Raw genomic sequence first — 17,568 nt, 5'->3', positions numbered from 1 at the left:
ACTCATGTTTTATTGAAGGTGTTTTTTATACCGATTGTCATGGTAAGTAGAATTTGTATTCTATTGACACATCAATTGGGCTACCACCCGAAACAGTGGCAATGTTGTTCTGCGAATGATGGTAATGAACGGCGCACGGCAAGAGGGGTCGCGTTGCGGTGCGTGGTACCTACGGTGGAAGGCGGACAAAACAAATATTGCGAAGAAATGGAAATACGGTGACGCGCATTGAGGTGTAGCACCGGCGCGGCGGACAACCAACTGACTGGAACCAAACCAGAACCAATACGATGAAATATGATGATTATGGCATCGCACGTTGTCGACGACTTATTGTGTATACTAGTGGGCATTGGATGACTGAAGACGACTGCAGCCCGATCAGCGCTATTTGTATACAGGTGGGTAGATAATACCGACGCAAATCAATTGCCCGGTTGACCTACGACTGAGCTTCACAGGTTATGATGTAACATTTATGGAATAATAATTCAAACGTTGCTAATTGAACCAAAGCTTGGAAAAATATTAATTCGCATGTTTTGTGTGTTGGGAATCCCGGTTAACAAACTCGAATGTCTACTGATTCGGTTGCAGACAAATTTCCAAATGATTCTCCAAGTCTTTATTTATCATCATGGAAGCTTTTGAAGAAGCTTGCCTTCTGCGATCTGTGAAGGTTATATGGTGAGTTGGAAGTTGGAACAGACGTCGTTAGGCTGGATGGGAACAAGAAATCTCTTGGATCAGCTGAACGGTCCGGCTGAAAATACTTAGCGTTTGAGTCAAGTCAGACGGTTGAACGAAATTGTAGCAAAATCTAAGGATTTCCGAGTGAACAAGCTTTATATGACAAATGGCGATTTTACTTTCTCTGACGATGAAATTCCAGAATGCTTATTCACTACACAACACTTTCTCGGATGTGTAGATGTTACATCTCCGGATAAACCAGATGACTGTATTATAGATACGATTCCTTGGTTTCGGCTCGGAAATGCCGTGATGTTCATTTGGCTAACATGCCTCTTTATGTGAACCAACATGCTTGCCAATCTAGGAAGTCCACTGCGATTCTTTCACACATATGCCTTTACTCTAATCAAACCGACAATTGTACCGACATCGACAGCAATTCCCCACATGAACTTCCACGTTACTCAACTTAAGGTGACCAAACCTTCCCGTTCTGTAAAAACAAGTTTCACGTACCAGTTGGAGAATGCTAACGTACAGACTTACACAGCTTGTTTCAGCAGAGTGGAAACAAAACTTGCTTCTCAATCAGTCGGATTGACGTGTGTCTGCTGGACTTCCAACAAGGTGTAGTTTTGAATGAATCATCCATTAGCGCAAACTTACCACATACAAACACGCCCCTTTGTTGACGGGGGATCTCTATTTCAAGGAAATCTTTCGTTCCACACATCTCTAGGATTGGTTTTTGCGAACTGTGAGCAATGGCGTGTAGCGTGTAGCTGGTGAGGAATATCACGCAAGGTGTAGTGTTCGCGATTTTTCTTCGCTGGATGTAATAAATACAATAGTTTTGTTAATTAATTTTCGGGTAGGTTAATTTGTCACCAGTAGGACACACAACGTGGACACCAAGCCCATCTAACATTGAGAGACTGATTAGCACGTTCCTTTTTCGTTTGGTATGGTATGATTCGTTAATCTGCCTAATTGGACAAATTGGTACAATTAATCAGCTCGTCACGCAAACTTCCTCTTAAGGGAGTTAATGATGTGCGGGCTGCTTTGCTGCGAAAACTGGATGAACTGGGCGAAATCCCGTTTTGATCCACTTTCTTCGGCACGGGCAATCTAAGGCGGTGAATGTGTGACGCGGGTCTAACGACTTAAGTAAGTAGCTGCTGAAGCTCTCACTGATTACTATACTGAACTAACACCACACGCCATTCCATTCAGCGAATATAGAGGACGGTGGTCGATAGTGATTCGGTCACACTTTTATTTTGTTTCTGATAATTATTTATGATGATTCTTTCTCCAAGTTCATTCCAGCAATGCTTTACTTGATATGTTGTGGTTTTCTCCTTATTTCACAATTTTGATGCATGATTGTCTTTATTGTTTTTCTCCAAACTTTTGTGTAGCATACAACGAAGATCAGTGAACTCTGGTTTTGTTTGCTGTGCTTTTTGAGCATTTTACTACTAATCAACCAGTGATTGTTAATCTGGCGCTAGCTAATGGTGATCAAGATGCCTTTGTCTCACTATTCGGTCTCACAGTTAACCATCCTCCCCTACGTCTCTACACAAAGTTCCAGAAACAGGAAGCTTGACTCCAATTTCAAGCGTTTCCTACTTGTCTCTAGCAGCGCGATAGCCTACAGCATTTGAGATTCAATGACTTGGCTCAGATTGATGATCACCACCATCACTGTGCCGGCCCGGTCGGATTTCTTGGGTCATTTTACCCGGTGTGCGAGAGGCCACATAGTTGCAGTTGTCGTTTTCTTCGGTCGCCCAGTCAACCAGTATGAGCGCGGCCGGCCAATCCATTGTTGCTTTAATAAAAAATAAATTAAATTATTAGTCCGGTCGAGTCGAGTCAGGCTTTGACTAACCGGTCAACCTGCTTACTTGCAGTCGTCTGCTTTTGTAAGTAAGGAGAGATAATCCAGGCCTGCCGGTTCGTGCCGTATTGGTTCAAGAGCGTTGCGGTGGGTAAGATACGGTTGGCGTGTTTTAGGTCATACGAGGAAGTAATGGCGAGAAATAGAGTAGACACAGGCCATAACTATGCCACAACAGGCAATGAGCTATAATAACAATAAAAATCAACACTAATCAAATCATTGAGGATTCCAAATCAACGTCGTTGGACTTCACTTGGTAGTGTGTGAATAACTCTATATTTATATGATATTAATGCAAAGCGTTCTTCATAAGAAGTTGGAAACGAACACACAGTTTAATAAACATGCCGAAATAACACATCCGTGACTGTGATCATTCTTTCTTAACCTTTCAGGACACGCGCCATCAAGCAACCGAATCTGCACCGCGTTCGCGCTGTATACGACGAGCGAGGTTTTTTGGTAGTGTTGTACTTTTTACAACAGCGCGCGTCCTGAAGGGTTAAAGATATTGAAGAACAGAATGACATGCGAGAATTTTACGAAACTGTTAATGACGTGTGGAAAAAAACAGCACCTTATCCCGTCCTGTGCAATGTTCGACAACATAACTTGCTTTCAGATGGACAGGTGTTGTTGAATGGAGAAAACGTTAGCTACTTTACTTATTTTCTGTTCTGAGCACCCACGTTGGTACAGAGGACCGAATTGAAAGATCTCTATCCTGGACGATCGCCAGCCTGTGGCAAGGGCAAATTTCAGTCAACTTGCTTGATTTCGTTGTTGAGGCTGCACCGCCATAAATCTCTGGGTCTACCTCTGCTGTTCTTTTTTATTATTAAACTCGCAAAGGCAGCCTCCGCCTTCTTAATCCGTGCACCTATCGATCTTGGTGCCGCCATCGGCCGCCATTTGGCTACCAAGATATTGGAAGTTTTCGACATTCTCCACTACTTGTCTAGCTACCGTAAAGGTTGGAATGGTTGACTTTGTTTACATCCAAAATCATCGAGTTTACTCTGCAAATCAGAGCGCCGTTGAGCTAAGAGACTAACATTATTAGCCAGTTCGAAGTCATTTAGGTACTCCCAGTGGCGTCTCGTAACATCACTTTTTACCTGTTCAACGACCCTAAAACTTGTAATTGCGGAGAGTTCAGGTTTTGAATCCAATTGAAAATGGATGGAAACGGCTATTCTCGTCATTCTCTACAAATTACATGCCAATTTATTGAGAAAATTCAAAAATTTACATTTTTTGAACAGGTAGATTTGAGGTTAGGGAATCGCCACTGGGAACTCCATGGTTGGAGGAATTCTCGAATCGAAAAATCTCGAAAAATCCCGAATGAACCTCTGATTACATTTTCGATGGAATATTGGAAGGAATCCACATAGTAATCTCTTATGAACGATGGAATTTGTGAACAAAAATCTCCAAGAAATGTGAGAATCTATTTTTGAAAAGATTTATGGAGAGAAAAGTTTCCCAAAGAATCTCTGTAGAAAATTTAGAAGTATTTTTCAGAAGAATACCTTTAGCAATTACTATAAAAATTCTCAGAGGAATCTTTGAAGGAATGAACAAAGACATTCGTGGGAAAAATCTTGAAGGAACTTGTGAAGCAACTTCCGTAGAAATTTCTGTAGCAATTCACAATAGAGGAAAAAAACGAAAATGTAATGGAAAACTCTATGGAAAGCTCTATTGTCTTTATTGCTCATTATGGGTTGCCGTTCGCCGATGTCCAAGTATCCGGGTTCATCTGCGTCATGGGCTCACAAGAGGGTCAGTGTGTCAGGTGCTCTGAGGGGGAAAGAGCAATTGACGAAAGTGCCGGGGCTGGAATTGAACCCATGACCATCTGCTTATGAAGCAAACGTGTAGCCACTACGCCGCGGGCCCCGGCAATGGAAAACTCTTGAAGGGCAACATTTCCAAATATTATAAGAAGTAATTGGCTTAGCAATTTCTGGAGTAATTTTCTAAAGAACATCTGGAGCAAATTTTGAAAATATCTCTCGAGCTATTTCGAAATCGAATGCTTTAGAAATTTCTCATCCGGAGATCCAGAAAAAACCTTTGGATGAAATTTTGAAGGAGTATTTGAAATAATGCTTAAAATACTCGCGGGAGGAGAAAAACAGATTATTTTTTTTGAAAAATTCCAGGTAGAATCTAATGTTTGAAACAATCTACAGAAGGATTCCCAAAAAAAAAAAAATGTTGCGGAATTCATTGTTACGTGATATAATTTCAAAAGAATATTTATTAAAATAACGAAGTAATTCTTCCAGAAATCTTAAAATAAATTTTCAAAGCCGGTTTTGAAGAAATAAACATTTTTTTAATTCTTCAAGGAATCTGTTCAGAAATTTTCAAATGAATCTCTGGAGTAGTTTCCGAAAAATCTCTGTTGATTTTTCCTTAGAAATTTCCATAAGAATCTCAGAAGGAATTATCGAAGAAATCTCTAAAGTTATCCTATCCGACCAAAATACTGCATAATTTCAGAAGGAACTTCTAGAGGATTGAACAAAGAATGTTTGTATAAAATTCTTAAGCAATCTGTAAAGGTAATACAGTAAAAAAACTGAGGAGGCATGGCATGAACGAAGAAATATCTGAGAAATTTCTTGATGAATTTCCAAAAATGCTGAAAAATAAATCGCAAAAGAAGCTCTGAATAAATTTCCGATGGAATATTTCGGAGTATTTCGTAAGAAATTTCCCAAAGTAACTTGTGGACATTTTTTCAAATAGTCATCGAAAACAATCCCGAAAAATCTCTGGAGTAGTAAACGAAAAATCTGTGGGGAAAGTCTGCGGATAAATTTCCGAAAGAAAATTAATAATAATTCTATGATTTTCTGCAGTATTTTTATCAAAAATCTAGATACATTTCTGAAAAATTCCAGTAGGATTGTACAAAACAATTTTGTTGCTAGAATTTAAAAATAAATTTTGGAGTAATTTTCAAATTGATCTCTCTCTGGAGAAATTCTCAATAAATCGCTGAAGGAAATCCTGCAAAAAAAAAACCTTGAATAAATTTTTTATGAAATATTTGAAGGAATTCCTAAAACCACCTTTGGAGATCGGAAGAATAAACGAAGAAATTTGTTGGAAAATCGATATAATCATTGCGAAAAAGGGGAATCTCTGAAAGAGTTCCTGGAAATGTTTCCTTAGAAATGAACGAAAGAAACTCTAGAGAAATTTGAGAATCATATCCGAAGCAATTTCTGGAGAAACAAGAAACGTTTTTAGGAAATTATGAAGGAAATTGAAACAATACTCAAATTAATTTCTGGTGGAATTTCCGAAAAAAATATCGCATAAGGCGCATAAAAGAAAAAAATCTTTGGAGAAATTTCTAAATAAACTTCTGAAGGAATTCTCGAAAAATCTTTAGAGGAAATCCCGAAAGAAGCTCTGATTTTTTTTTCGATGGAATACTGGAAGGAATTCCTAAACTAATCTCTGGAGGAATAAACTATGACATTTTTGGGGGCAAATTCCCGAAGAAATTAGAAACTCATTTTCTGTAAAGATCTCAGGATAAATTTCCGAAAAAAATCCAAAGGAAATTCTTGTGTGAACGTGCTTTTGAAAAAATTTCTGGATTCAGTTCATTCTCAGAAGTAATTTCTTAAGAAATCTCTTTATCAATCGCTGGAAAAATTCTTATAGGAATCTCTAGAGCCATGAACAAGGGATTTGTGAGGAAAATCTTAGGGAAATTCGTGAAGCAATTTTCAAAGAAATCTGTGTGTTGGTGAAAAAACTGTTGAATGACGAAATTGAAAGTAATATTAGAAGTAATTCACTCAGCGGTTTTCCTAGAGAATCTTTTGGGCTGTTCTTGAAAATACCTTTTGAAAAATTTATGGAGGATTTCCCGAAATAATTCAAGAGGAAGTACTAAAGGAACTTCCACATAAAATTCGAAGGAATATTTGAAAGAATTCTTAAAATACTCTGTGGAGCAAAATACCGAAGCAGCTTTTTCGAAAATTCCAGAATTAAACTAATCTTCAGAGGAATTGTTGGAACAAATCCTAGAGAATTTACAAAAGAACATCTGGGAAACTGAACGAAGAAATCTTTGAGGAAATTCATTCAGAAATCTTTAAATAAATTATAAAATACATTTGTGGATAAATTAACAAAGCATTGGGAATTTCTTGAAGGAAACTTTGCAACAATTCTTAAAAGAATCTCTGGAAAAATTTCCGAAAGAATCTGGTGGAATTACCACCACTGTGTAGAAATTTCCGTACGAATCTCTGGAGGAATGAACGGAGGCATTCTTGGAGGAAATTCTGGAAGATTGAACACAAATCCTAGTTTTTCAACATACCTAACTGATTAAATATACAGCTCTATGAACCTCGCATACGCCGAACATCTTTGTCGAAGAGTGTCGGACGCTTGGAGAAAAAGTTATTCTTTAAAGACCTTCCGAGCTAGCTTCCATTTACATTTACCATGTAAAAAAAATGTAAATGGGTCAACGTTGTATGAAAATTTAAATTTGATCAGATTCAATCAAATCAAAGTTTTCCGGTGCCATTTGAGGTCTTTAACAGTTGTGCAAGATTTGGGAAGTTTGTATGGGATTTTATTTTATTATATATAATTTTGTTTTATTATCATATTTTATTATATTTTTCTTGAAAAATATCTCATATTTTTCCTACACTATATAACTGATTATGTAATAGTATATCCCACGATGTGCCGAAAACTTTGCTGATTTGAGATTTCATTATTGATGTCTTGATTGATGTTATTTCTATCTTTAAACGATCAGAAAGCCATAACATTTGTCGCCAGTCTCGGATTGCTTTGCGATCTTCGACAAAGTTTTTCGGGACATACTAGGCTATACTTTTAAATCACTGGTTACATGCTTTCACACTAATTTTAATCTCTTATTAGAAAAACGCAAAAAAGAAAGGTTTCCCATTAAGGTGGCCCACATTTATATAATAAAAAAAAAATCGAAAAATATCATGTCTTACCTCCTAAATCAGTTTTTTTTACTCCCAGAAGGTACGTTCAAAATTTGAGCTAAATCGGTCAAGCTTAAAGGGGTGCTCAACAGGCTTCAAGTTTGTATGGGAAAACGTGACCAAATGTATGCAGAAATCTTAAGTTTTCGACTTAAGCCACCTAGCGGCAACCGTAATGTCGTTTTCGATTTTAAACCTGGGTCAGAGCTGATCCTGACTCGCAATAACCCAACGAAAACGGATCTGAAACAAATCGAGTCAACATGTAAACATTGTGTAAATCAATCAAATTGTCAGTTGCACATTTTCGATGATTTCTTCCTTTAAGAAATTAAACTCACGAGGAAATGTTAGTTGACACATTAATTAATCAATTCAAATCACATTTAAGCGAATCCTTTATCTCTAATATGCTTGAATAGTTGAAAATTTGGATTTTTTGGTTTTGTTTTGATGGATTGTTTACATCCATTTTGACAGATGAGCCTCGATCGGGTTGAATAGGAAAAAATCAACAGAGCGAACCTCGCCAAGTTTTGGTCGGATCTGGGGCGGATCCGAATCCGACTCGATCGAATAAACGAACGTTTTGACAGCAGTTAGGGCGGATCCAGAGCGAAAATTGGTTCTCTCCACGAATAAACGAAAACGACATCAGTGTTCAACAATTAAACCCTTTGGAATTATTGTTGGTGCAACTTTTTTTTACAGTCGTCGGATCACTTTGCGGTCTTCGACAAAGTATTTTGGCTTATAGTCATCTACAAGAATACAAAGGGTTTAATAATTAAACACTGACAGCGCCACCTAGCGGCAATAATCGGAAACTTAAGATTTCTGCATACATTTGGCCAAGTATTCCCATACAAACTTCAAGCCTGTTGAGCGCCCCCTTAGGCTTGATCGATTTAACTCAAATTTTGAACGTAGCATCTGGGAGTCCAAAACAACTGATTTAGGAGGTAAGACTTGGTATTTTTCGAATTTCTTGTTTTTCATATAAGTGTGGGCCACCTTATTTCCCATATAAAATCCTATACAACCTACAATCGCGATGCGCAAAGTGAAAGCTATATGATCGCGTTCAAATGTTTGCACAGTCATTCAGGACCCAAAATTGAACTAAAAAGAGAACAGAGAATTGAGTTCAACAAAGCTAACAATCAGTTGCTTTTATATTTTTAATGCTATCAATGATGAATTGCTCCACCTTAAGTCTTTACGTGGCGTCATCAGAATCATCAATAATTGTTTTCAAACTTTGAAGATGCAAATCTCGAGTTCTACTTCATGAAATGGGCTGGAAAATCGATCGTTTGTATGCTTACATGTGACGAACAATCGTTTTAGTTTTCAGTTAGATCAGTTCACTGGAATTAGGGAATTGCATCATCAAAGTTACGAGAGTAATGATGATGCAAGAAACGGAAGATAGCAAAATTAACCCGTATTACCTTAAAACGAATAAGCGTGAAACTCTACATCCAATCAGATAGATGACCTACAAAAGATTGGCACTAGCTATCAATGTGACGTTCCATTTGAAAGAAATCCGAGTAGTTACGTTACAAAATTGGCACTACAATGCCAATTGTACGCTCATTCTACACTTCCAGTGAGACATAATGACATCATGGAACTAATTACCCATCCGGTCCTTAGGAGGTAACGACGACGTGTGCGCGAATGTTATCTCTGACTCGGATCTCCGTTTCGTTTCGGCTTGCTACCTACATATTTCGCCTCCATTCATCGTAAGTGACAAATTGCATTCCTAGACACAAAAAGAAAACATCCGAAGCCCCACTTACCTTTCCAGGGAGCAGGGAAATGCGAACGCCGGAATATCGGCAATCACCTTGGCATCCTTGAACGATTCCGGAAAGCTCTGTACGATGTAGCCTGCGTTTTTGCCACTACTGCTGTCCGCCGTCCCGTTGCTATGTGCGGACGCCGAGGGGCTCGCCGCCGAGGTCGGTGTGGCTGCCGTCGTCATCGCAGTCCCGGGAGCAATCTCGCACCAGTACTCAAACAGTCGGCTGACATCCTCCCTGAAAAAAGGAAAATGAAAAAAAAAAAATGGATAGAGTACATGAAACTTTGCTGTCGGTTTCAAACTGTGTCACGTTGAGGAAGTTTTTCTTCGGTGTTCCACACTACCGATCGAGAAGGCATCTAGGGCGGCAAAATAGTTGGAGTGGAATCGATTTCCCTTCATCTAGGATTTCCCGAACAATCATCCTGTTACGCTGATAGTTGATGTGATGGTACGACAGTGGAGAGAGGTTTTTGGTTTTCGTTACTTAATTTCAACGGAAATTATTAATACAGTATTATCATGAAATCATTCTGATGTTTCTTGCTGAGAAGAAGCGCAATTGACGAGTATTTTCGAAATTTACAGTTTGGTGATAGGCAAAGATGAATTTCGCTTGTCAGCAGTCATATGGGTAACCCGAAGAAAATTGCAGCTGTTTACTGCTAGAGCGAACATTGATTGTTCGTAGGCAGATATGGTTGTTGAATGGGTATGATGTTATTTATGGAATAGTTTAAAATCCTACCAACAAAGTTACGGGTAGGAATGACCATTCCATTCATCTGCCGGGCACGTATTTCAACAACTTTTTTTCGTGGAGGGTAATCCCAAAAAAATATCATCATTAGATTGGGAAACTCTGATGACCCATCGCAGTATTGATGCTCCCATTCCAGTCTATTATTGTAAGCAGGATAGGTGTAAAAAAGGGGCCATAAGGAGGCTGGTTGAAGCCGAGGCTGGAGATTGTTTCAGGGCACACCTTGTTCTACAGCACCCAATCTCAACGCCACGCCATCTTTGTCACTACCAGTGAATCAAATTTCAACCATCGCGCAACAATAATGACAATGTCGCAACCTGTATTTGTTGCGACAAAACAACCCATGCGACATAAGTTTATCCCAACTTGAAAATAATGGGATTAACATCATACATCACGAGCTTAGAGATTTTTAAGCCTTGCATTGCGATTTTCGAACGGTAACTTCGATTCGGTAAACACTGCCACTCCGGTGCAGCTCTATCATCAAACAGTTTCGACTTTGTGTTAGTAATAATTGATTATTCACGAGTTGAAAAGTACGCAACAAATTCAGCTTCCGTTTTGTCTGCAACAAAAAATTTCGAGATCATGTCATTATCTGTCACCAGTAGGGATAAAGACTAATCGTCGCACCTTTTTTGTTGCTTGTTTTGTGCCTCTTTTGTCTGACAATTCTCTTCACTGGTCACTACTGTAGTAATGCGAGGGAGGTTTGAGAAATTGTCGGGCTCAGAAGAAGGCAACCGTACAGCTTACGGCCGACCTAGATGAGAGCGGTGTCGAGAGGAGCACGGACCGGGGGTGATTATGGGTGGGCGGTAAGCTTCTATACCACCACATCGTAAGCTATACACTCATACCACAAAACGGACGGCCGTAATGGTATGGAGGGGCAATCCTGTTTATGGCTTTTGCTCTCAGCTGGTTGACTTCCGTCCGTACCGCGTTTCTCCACTTGACGTAGTTTCAACTATACCTACTAGGTGGGTATAATAGGAAGATAGCAGGAGGAAGCTGAGCTGGTTTTTCCAACAGTGTGACTGTGACTGGCTGGCTGGCGAGGTTGTTTCATTTTATTGCATATTCATTCAGCAAACGCATTTTGCTTTGTGATGCCTATTCATTGGGGCCGTTTTCCCGTTGTAAATGACCAACACAAACTACTGTTTCTGGTGGAAAGGTCCCCCGTGCCGTTCCGTGGTGACCGTCATCGACCACTGTCATTCAACTTGCTGCGCTGACAGGGTTGCCAGTTGGATTGGTTGATAGTCAAACACAATATATAAAAAAAATGTTCAAAAATAATGTATACAATAGATAGGTAGTGTTAATATTAATGATTTATTCCATTGAACCCCATTGTGGGTTTTTTTTCTCGGTAGAGCGATGGAAGCGCTAGTGCGAAATCCGGGAGCAGAATCGCGCGACAATTATGGTCTTCTACAAAGTTTTTCCTGATAATAACCCGACCAGAAGCACCTAACAAGATAATAACAAAATTGTAACAACCATTGTTAGAAATAACAGAATTTGATATAATTTTGTTGTAAGGATTCTTATATGTGAATGACCATAACAAAATTGTAACAAAATTTGTTATTATTTTAGAAACAAAACTATAACAAAACATTTATTATTTATTCAAACAGGTTTATAACAAAATTTGTTACATTATGCATATTAAAATAATAGCCTATAACATGATTTCGTAACAGATTTATTATAATATTTGCTATGATTTTTGCAACAAAATAATTTTAAAATTTGTTGGATTTTTGTATTGACGCGAAAAAGTTTGATCAATTTTCGTAATATTGACCATTCGAGCCAAAAGATTAAAAACAAAACGTTTAACATAGGTAGCACTCATTTATGACGCAACGCAACGCTAAAATCGTCATGTTTCAACTCCCCCTCCTCTTCCGGTACACTTTTTATATGAAAGCCCTAAAGTTTTTGCATTGATCGTATCGCTCGATTGTACTTCCCCCTCTCCCTTGAGCGATACGTAATTTGTGGACGGCGTCACATTTCTTATAAAAAAAGTAACAGAACTTGTTATCATTTAGTTTTAATCTACCAAATTCACAAACAAGTAGTGTTTTGAAGCTATCGTTATGCGATATCATTATAGCTAGAAGCTGTACAGGGTGCGGTAGGAAAAAATGCGAAAAGTTCAAGGCACTATTACACGCTAAATATGCGATATGTATGACCATTTTTTCATGACAGTATCAGTCAATGTCTATATTCTAGCACTGAAAAATAAAAATGAACATATTTGATGTTTAACATGTGATAATGTAAGCCTAATAAGCGGGTATCAAAAAACTGCGCGCCCAATGGTCATTAAACAAAATGACTATAACAGTATCAAAATTAGCTTAAATTCCATGAACAACCAGACCACACTGATCCAGAGCCATGTAGTTTCACATACTAGATGAAATAAGTTCATATATTTGATGATATTGTAGAGAAAATTAAAAAAAATGTTTTATAAGATACGAAATTTAGCGACCTGTGAACTTTTCTGCGGTTTAAAAATTCTGATTGTCTTCAGCTTCAGGCGCCGCCCTGTAAAGGTTAGTGACAAAAAAGGGAAATTTTTTAAATAACTTTTTAGAAAACTAGCCTATTATAGATCATGGAACGTTAAAACATAGATTGGTTAATGTCAAATGGACGAAAACGAGGTTTGAAGTTGAAAAACACTTTCGCATTTTTTCCTGCCGCATACTGTAGTAAAAAAAAACTCTTGGGATATCAACATGGCTTTTTAACAAAATAAACTGTAAGCTGGATATAAAGCTGCAAATCAAATGATTCACAGATATCTGTTTTCTAATTATTTGGGAATCTTTTATTGCACTTTAATCCAAATCCGGAATAGTTGCTGGATGATATGCCAATCGAATAAGAATCCAACCAACAAAACCGTTACTTCAATACAGTTTATTGTGGAATGTGAAATTAGAGTGCCGATGGAGAAAAAGGCTAACAGGAAAGAAAAATCTTCTCTAATGAACTTTGCGTAACTTCGAAAATGTGGAAAAGCCGCGTAGAGAAAGTCGTGTAGAAGTGAATCCACTATAAAGCAAATCTGCGCTAAATCGGTAAACGACAAAACTTTAATACCTCGGTTTCAGGCGAAACGTAGCTAACGTATTCAGCATAACAGTATACATAACTGATATTACGTGAGAAAATATCGTTTGGTTTCGAGAGTAACTTTTGAGAAGAACGTATGTATTTGACATGAATGTTCTTGAAAAACTGTTATACGGAAACTATTCGTATCAGAGAAAAAGTGTCTGAACAAATATGGTAAGGAAACAAATGGAATTCATGAAAAAATAAACGCAGAAAAAGTTTTTTTACTCATAAAAAACATATTTTAACACAAAAATTCCAATTTCCAAAATACGTTATTTTTTAACAGTGTATAATTTTGAAGGAAACTCGGGTATTTTGTTGACAAAATGAAACATGGAGCAAACATTATTTAAAAAAAAGCTAACAGTTTTTTTTTGAAAAAATCTCTTTCGGTTTATATTGATAAACTTTAAGTAAGAACAAAGAAATATAACTTTGGAATAACTAAATTGATGATGATTAACCTGGGCTTGTTAGGGGAATATCTGTAAGTAAAAAGAAAATCGCGTTAAGTACTGTTTCTTTGAATTCCACTAATATTTGCATCCTTTGACAGATACGTATTTCGACCTCAACTGTAAAGTCGTCTCAGTGTCTTGTGGAGTCAAGTACAAGACACTGAAGACGACCTTACAGTTGAGGTCGAAATACGTATCTGTCAAAGGATGCAAATTCTTAGTGGAATTTAAAGGAACAGTACTTAACGCGTTTTTCTTTTTACTTATAACTAAATTCTCAGTTTGATTATTAACCATACGTTTCATAATTTTAAACAAGCGTCATTTTTTTCTGCGTGAGCAAGTTTAAGGCAATGTGGCCGACAAAACCCTCATGACGAAAATAACAAACCTGCTGATAATACCCAAAGTCACCCTGTCTAAAACGATGGATATTGCATGTACTGTAATTTCCGACCTGATGAACAACTCTTCCGTTACATGGAACTTGCAATACTTTTGACTTGAATTTTACACAAATGACGTATCTCTACATACGAAACCATGAGATCGATTACAGAAAATACCAAAACAGTACTACTGCTCCTTGACGAAATTAATAAAGTATACCGAGTAGTGAATGTTATTGAACGTGGAGAGCAAAAGTGGAATTTAATAATTATTATCATTAAAAAATGCCCTCTATGCTACTAATTGTACTCAGTTAATCATGGAATTTATCCAGCCTATTTTGTTTTGACCTTAGGGAGCATCCATTAATCTTTCTGGACGCGCGCCAGTTTGATCCTGAAACTGCACCGAGCTCGCGCCGTATTCGACGAGCGAGCTTTTTTGGTGGTGTTGTACTTTTCCACCGGCGCGCCTCCTGAAGGGTTAAGTACGTCACGCTAAAATTGGAAATTTTCAACCCTCCCTGCCTCCTCTAAATTTGACGATATACTTAATGGATGACCACTTTTGTGATGGATTTTATTTCAATGCTTAAAATAAAATAAAATTTTGAATATAACTAAATTATATCTTAAGTTGTTACCATATCTGCCTATGTTATAATTGTGATCGATTAAAACAAAATCTCTATCGACAAATCAAGTCTATTATGTGTCAACGAGCTCAATGTGACGTCATACTACCCTTCTCGTGTAGGTCTGACAAACAAGGATTTGAATGACGGAGCTGGCAATACGTAGAACCAGTAAAGCTTTTATCATCGCCCTCCGCAAGAGCCGTGATGGCCTCATTGGCAGAGGCGCCAGATTTCTACCGATGGTAGGTGTCTTGGTTCAAATCCCGTTCGGATCTAAAGATTTTATAACGTTCTGGAAACTATTTTTTTATGTTACTTACTTTTTCTAAAAATAGAATAACACACTTAAAAATATTTACCCAAAAAATGAGTATAAAAAATAGTTTTTACCCTAATTGGTGTCAAAGGAATTATAACACAATTTGTTATAATTTTGTTATATTCTATCATATTTCATGGAACAAGTTTTGTAATATTTCTGTTATGATCATAACACAAGTTATTACATTTTTGTTCTTTTCAGTGGGAATTTTGTTAGAATTTTTGTTATTTTAACTACTAACGGTACATGTTTTATAACAACCCTTGTTATAAAAATTTATTGTAACAAAATAACACAGCTTGTTATAATTTTGTAATGTCCATCTAGTCGGGAAAGCTATCCTTCCAATGTATATAAAAAATAGGGTGGTCCATATTTTCAAAGAAATTGGAAACCAAACTTTTTCATTTGGAAGAATATCTATATAAATTCTTCGGTAGTTGCAGATCTATCAATATTGAGCATGTTTGCTGAAAACAGTTTTTATGTAGCCTCGAAAATGACCGATCAAGAGATATATTTCTGAATTAGCTTAGGGTGGTTCAAGAAAAACCGGTTTTTGGCTGTTACTTTTTCAGCTTCAATTTCTCATCAAAGTCGCCCAAGAATCACTTATATAGAGCATCCCTAAGCATTTTTTTTTACTAACTTTTACCTTCGGTGCCGCCCCGCGAAACCCCTACCCCCTTTCGGGGGAGGCAAATATGTCTGTTTTTTCCTATTCTTCTGCTAGTATTAGCAAATGCTTCAGATTTTTCAGTAATTTCAATAACCAGCAACCAAAATCCCACCGGAGAAGTGTAATTTAGTTGTATGACAGTGTCCAACATTGTTGGGGACCATTTGGTTTCGGTGTAAGAGTACCAGGCTCATCGGAAGATTCGGAACATCCGTAAAAATGGCCATTTGAGCAAAATTCCTCTAGAGCTATGCGATTTTTTCCAATACAATCAAAATTCTTGGTCTAGGACCATTTTCAATGATTCGGTCCTCTTATGGACCACAGTGGCTACTTATTAGCCTATCCTCTCTCTCCTCTTCTTGGCGTAACGTCCTCACTGGGACAAAGCCTGCTTCTCAGCTTAGTGTTCTATGAGCACTTCCACAGTTATTAACTGAGAGCTTCCTCTGCCAATGACCATTTTGCATGTGTATATCGTGTGGCAGGCACGAAGATACTCTATGCCCAAGGAAGTCAAGGAAATTTCCTTTTACGAAAAGATCCTGGACCGACCGGGAATCGAACCCGTCACCCTCAGCATGGTCATGCTGAATACCCGTGCGTTTACCGCCTCGGCTATATGGGCCCTTTTAGATGGTGTGAAAATTATAATTTCCATGCACAAAAAACGGAGGACGCAACTTTTTCGTGTAAAATCAAGTATAATTTTAATTTCGAATGTTTCTTTCCTGAAACTACGTTTTAGACAAATGGATTCCATTCATTAAAAGTTCAAAAAAGTTCGCATATTTCAAAATATTAAGGGTGTCCATATTGCCCCGCCTACCCCTAATCTATAATAATCATTTGCCAAGATTTTGTAGAGATTATATGATAAATGTAATTAAAATCCCAGGGTGGGCCAAACTACGTGCACTACCGTAGTAGTAATATTAATGATTTATTCCAATGAAATCTCAGATTTTGGTTTGTGAGTCGTTTTTCTCGGTAGGCGATGGAAGCGTGAGTGCGAAATCCGGAAGCAGAATCGCGCCACAATTATGGTCTTCAACAAAGTTTCTCCTAATAATAAGGCGATCTTTCCAATGTACATTAAAATTAGGGTAGTCCATATTTTCAAAGAAATTGGAAACCAAACGTTTAGCAATATGAATTCTGCGCCAAAGTTGTTTGCTGAAGACAGTTTTTATGTAGCTTTGAAAATGACCGATCAAGCGATTTTTCTGAATTTGCTTAGGGTGATTCAAGAAAAACCTGTTTTCTTGGCTGTTCCTTTTTTAAAAAAGACTATTACACCGTCTTCGAACTTGCGGCTTTCCACAGACTGAACATTACACTAACATTCGACAACGGATAACATATATAACACCCTGTAGCCCAGCGGAGAATTTTCCGTTGGACGAAAAGTTTTCCTCGACTGGAGTGGGAATCGAACCCACACTCCGAGGATTACGAGACACCCGAACGACTGACGCCGCTAACCGCTCGGCCACGAAGCACACAATTTTCAGTTTCAATTTACCATCAAAGTCACCCAAGAATCACTTATAGAGCATTTGAAAACGCGTCGTTTCGTTTTTGGTTATGAGTCATAAGCGTTTTTTCAAAAATTATAATTGATTCAAAAGGCGATATTATGGATTGGGGCAAAAATAAAAATATCTTTCTCCAGTATTCAAAAGAAGAAATATTTTTATAAAACGTATCAAAAA

General features: G+C 37.7%; 1 protein-coding gene across 6 annotated transcripts in view; it reads right to left on the bottom strand.

The window, feature by feature from the left end:
• The window catches only part of LOC109427595 (DENN domain-containing protein 1A), an 80,313-nt gene that overhangs the window by 47,136 nt on the left and 15,609 nt on the right, over positions 1-17,568 (bottom strand). For all 6 annotated transcript variants that reach the window (XM_062849915.1, XM_062849919.1, XM_062849916.1 and 3 more), the window contains exon 2: positions 9,438-9,677. In XM_062849915.1, coding sequence (XP_062705899.1) covers positions 9,438-9,677 — 240 coding nt within the window. The remainder of the gene's footprint in view (positions 1-9,437; positions 9,678-17,568) is intronic.

The sequence above is a fragment of the Aedes albopictus genome, chromosome 2 (genome assembly GCF_035046485.1).
Source record: "Aedes albopictus strain Foshan chromosome 2, AalbF5, whole genome shotgun sequence".
NCBI classification, from domain to species: domain Eukaryota; kingdom Metazoa; phylum Arthropoda; class Insecta; order Diptera; family Culicidae; genus Aedes; species Aedes albopictus.
This window is presented reverse-complemented; position numbering and strand designations above follow the sequence as displayed.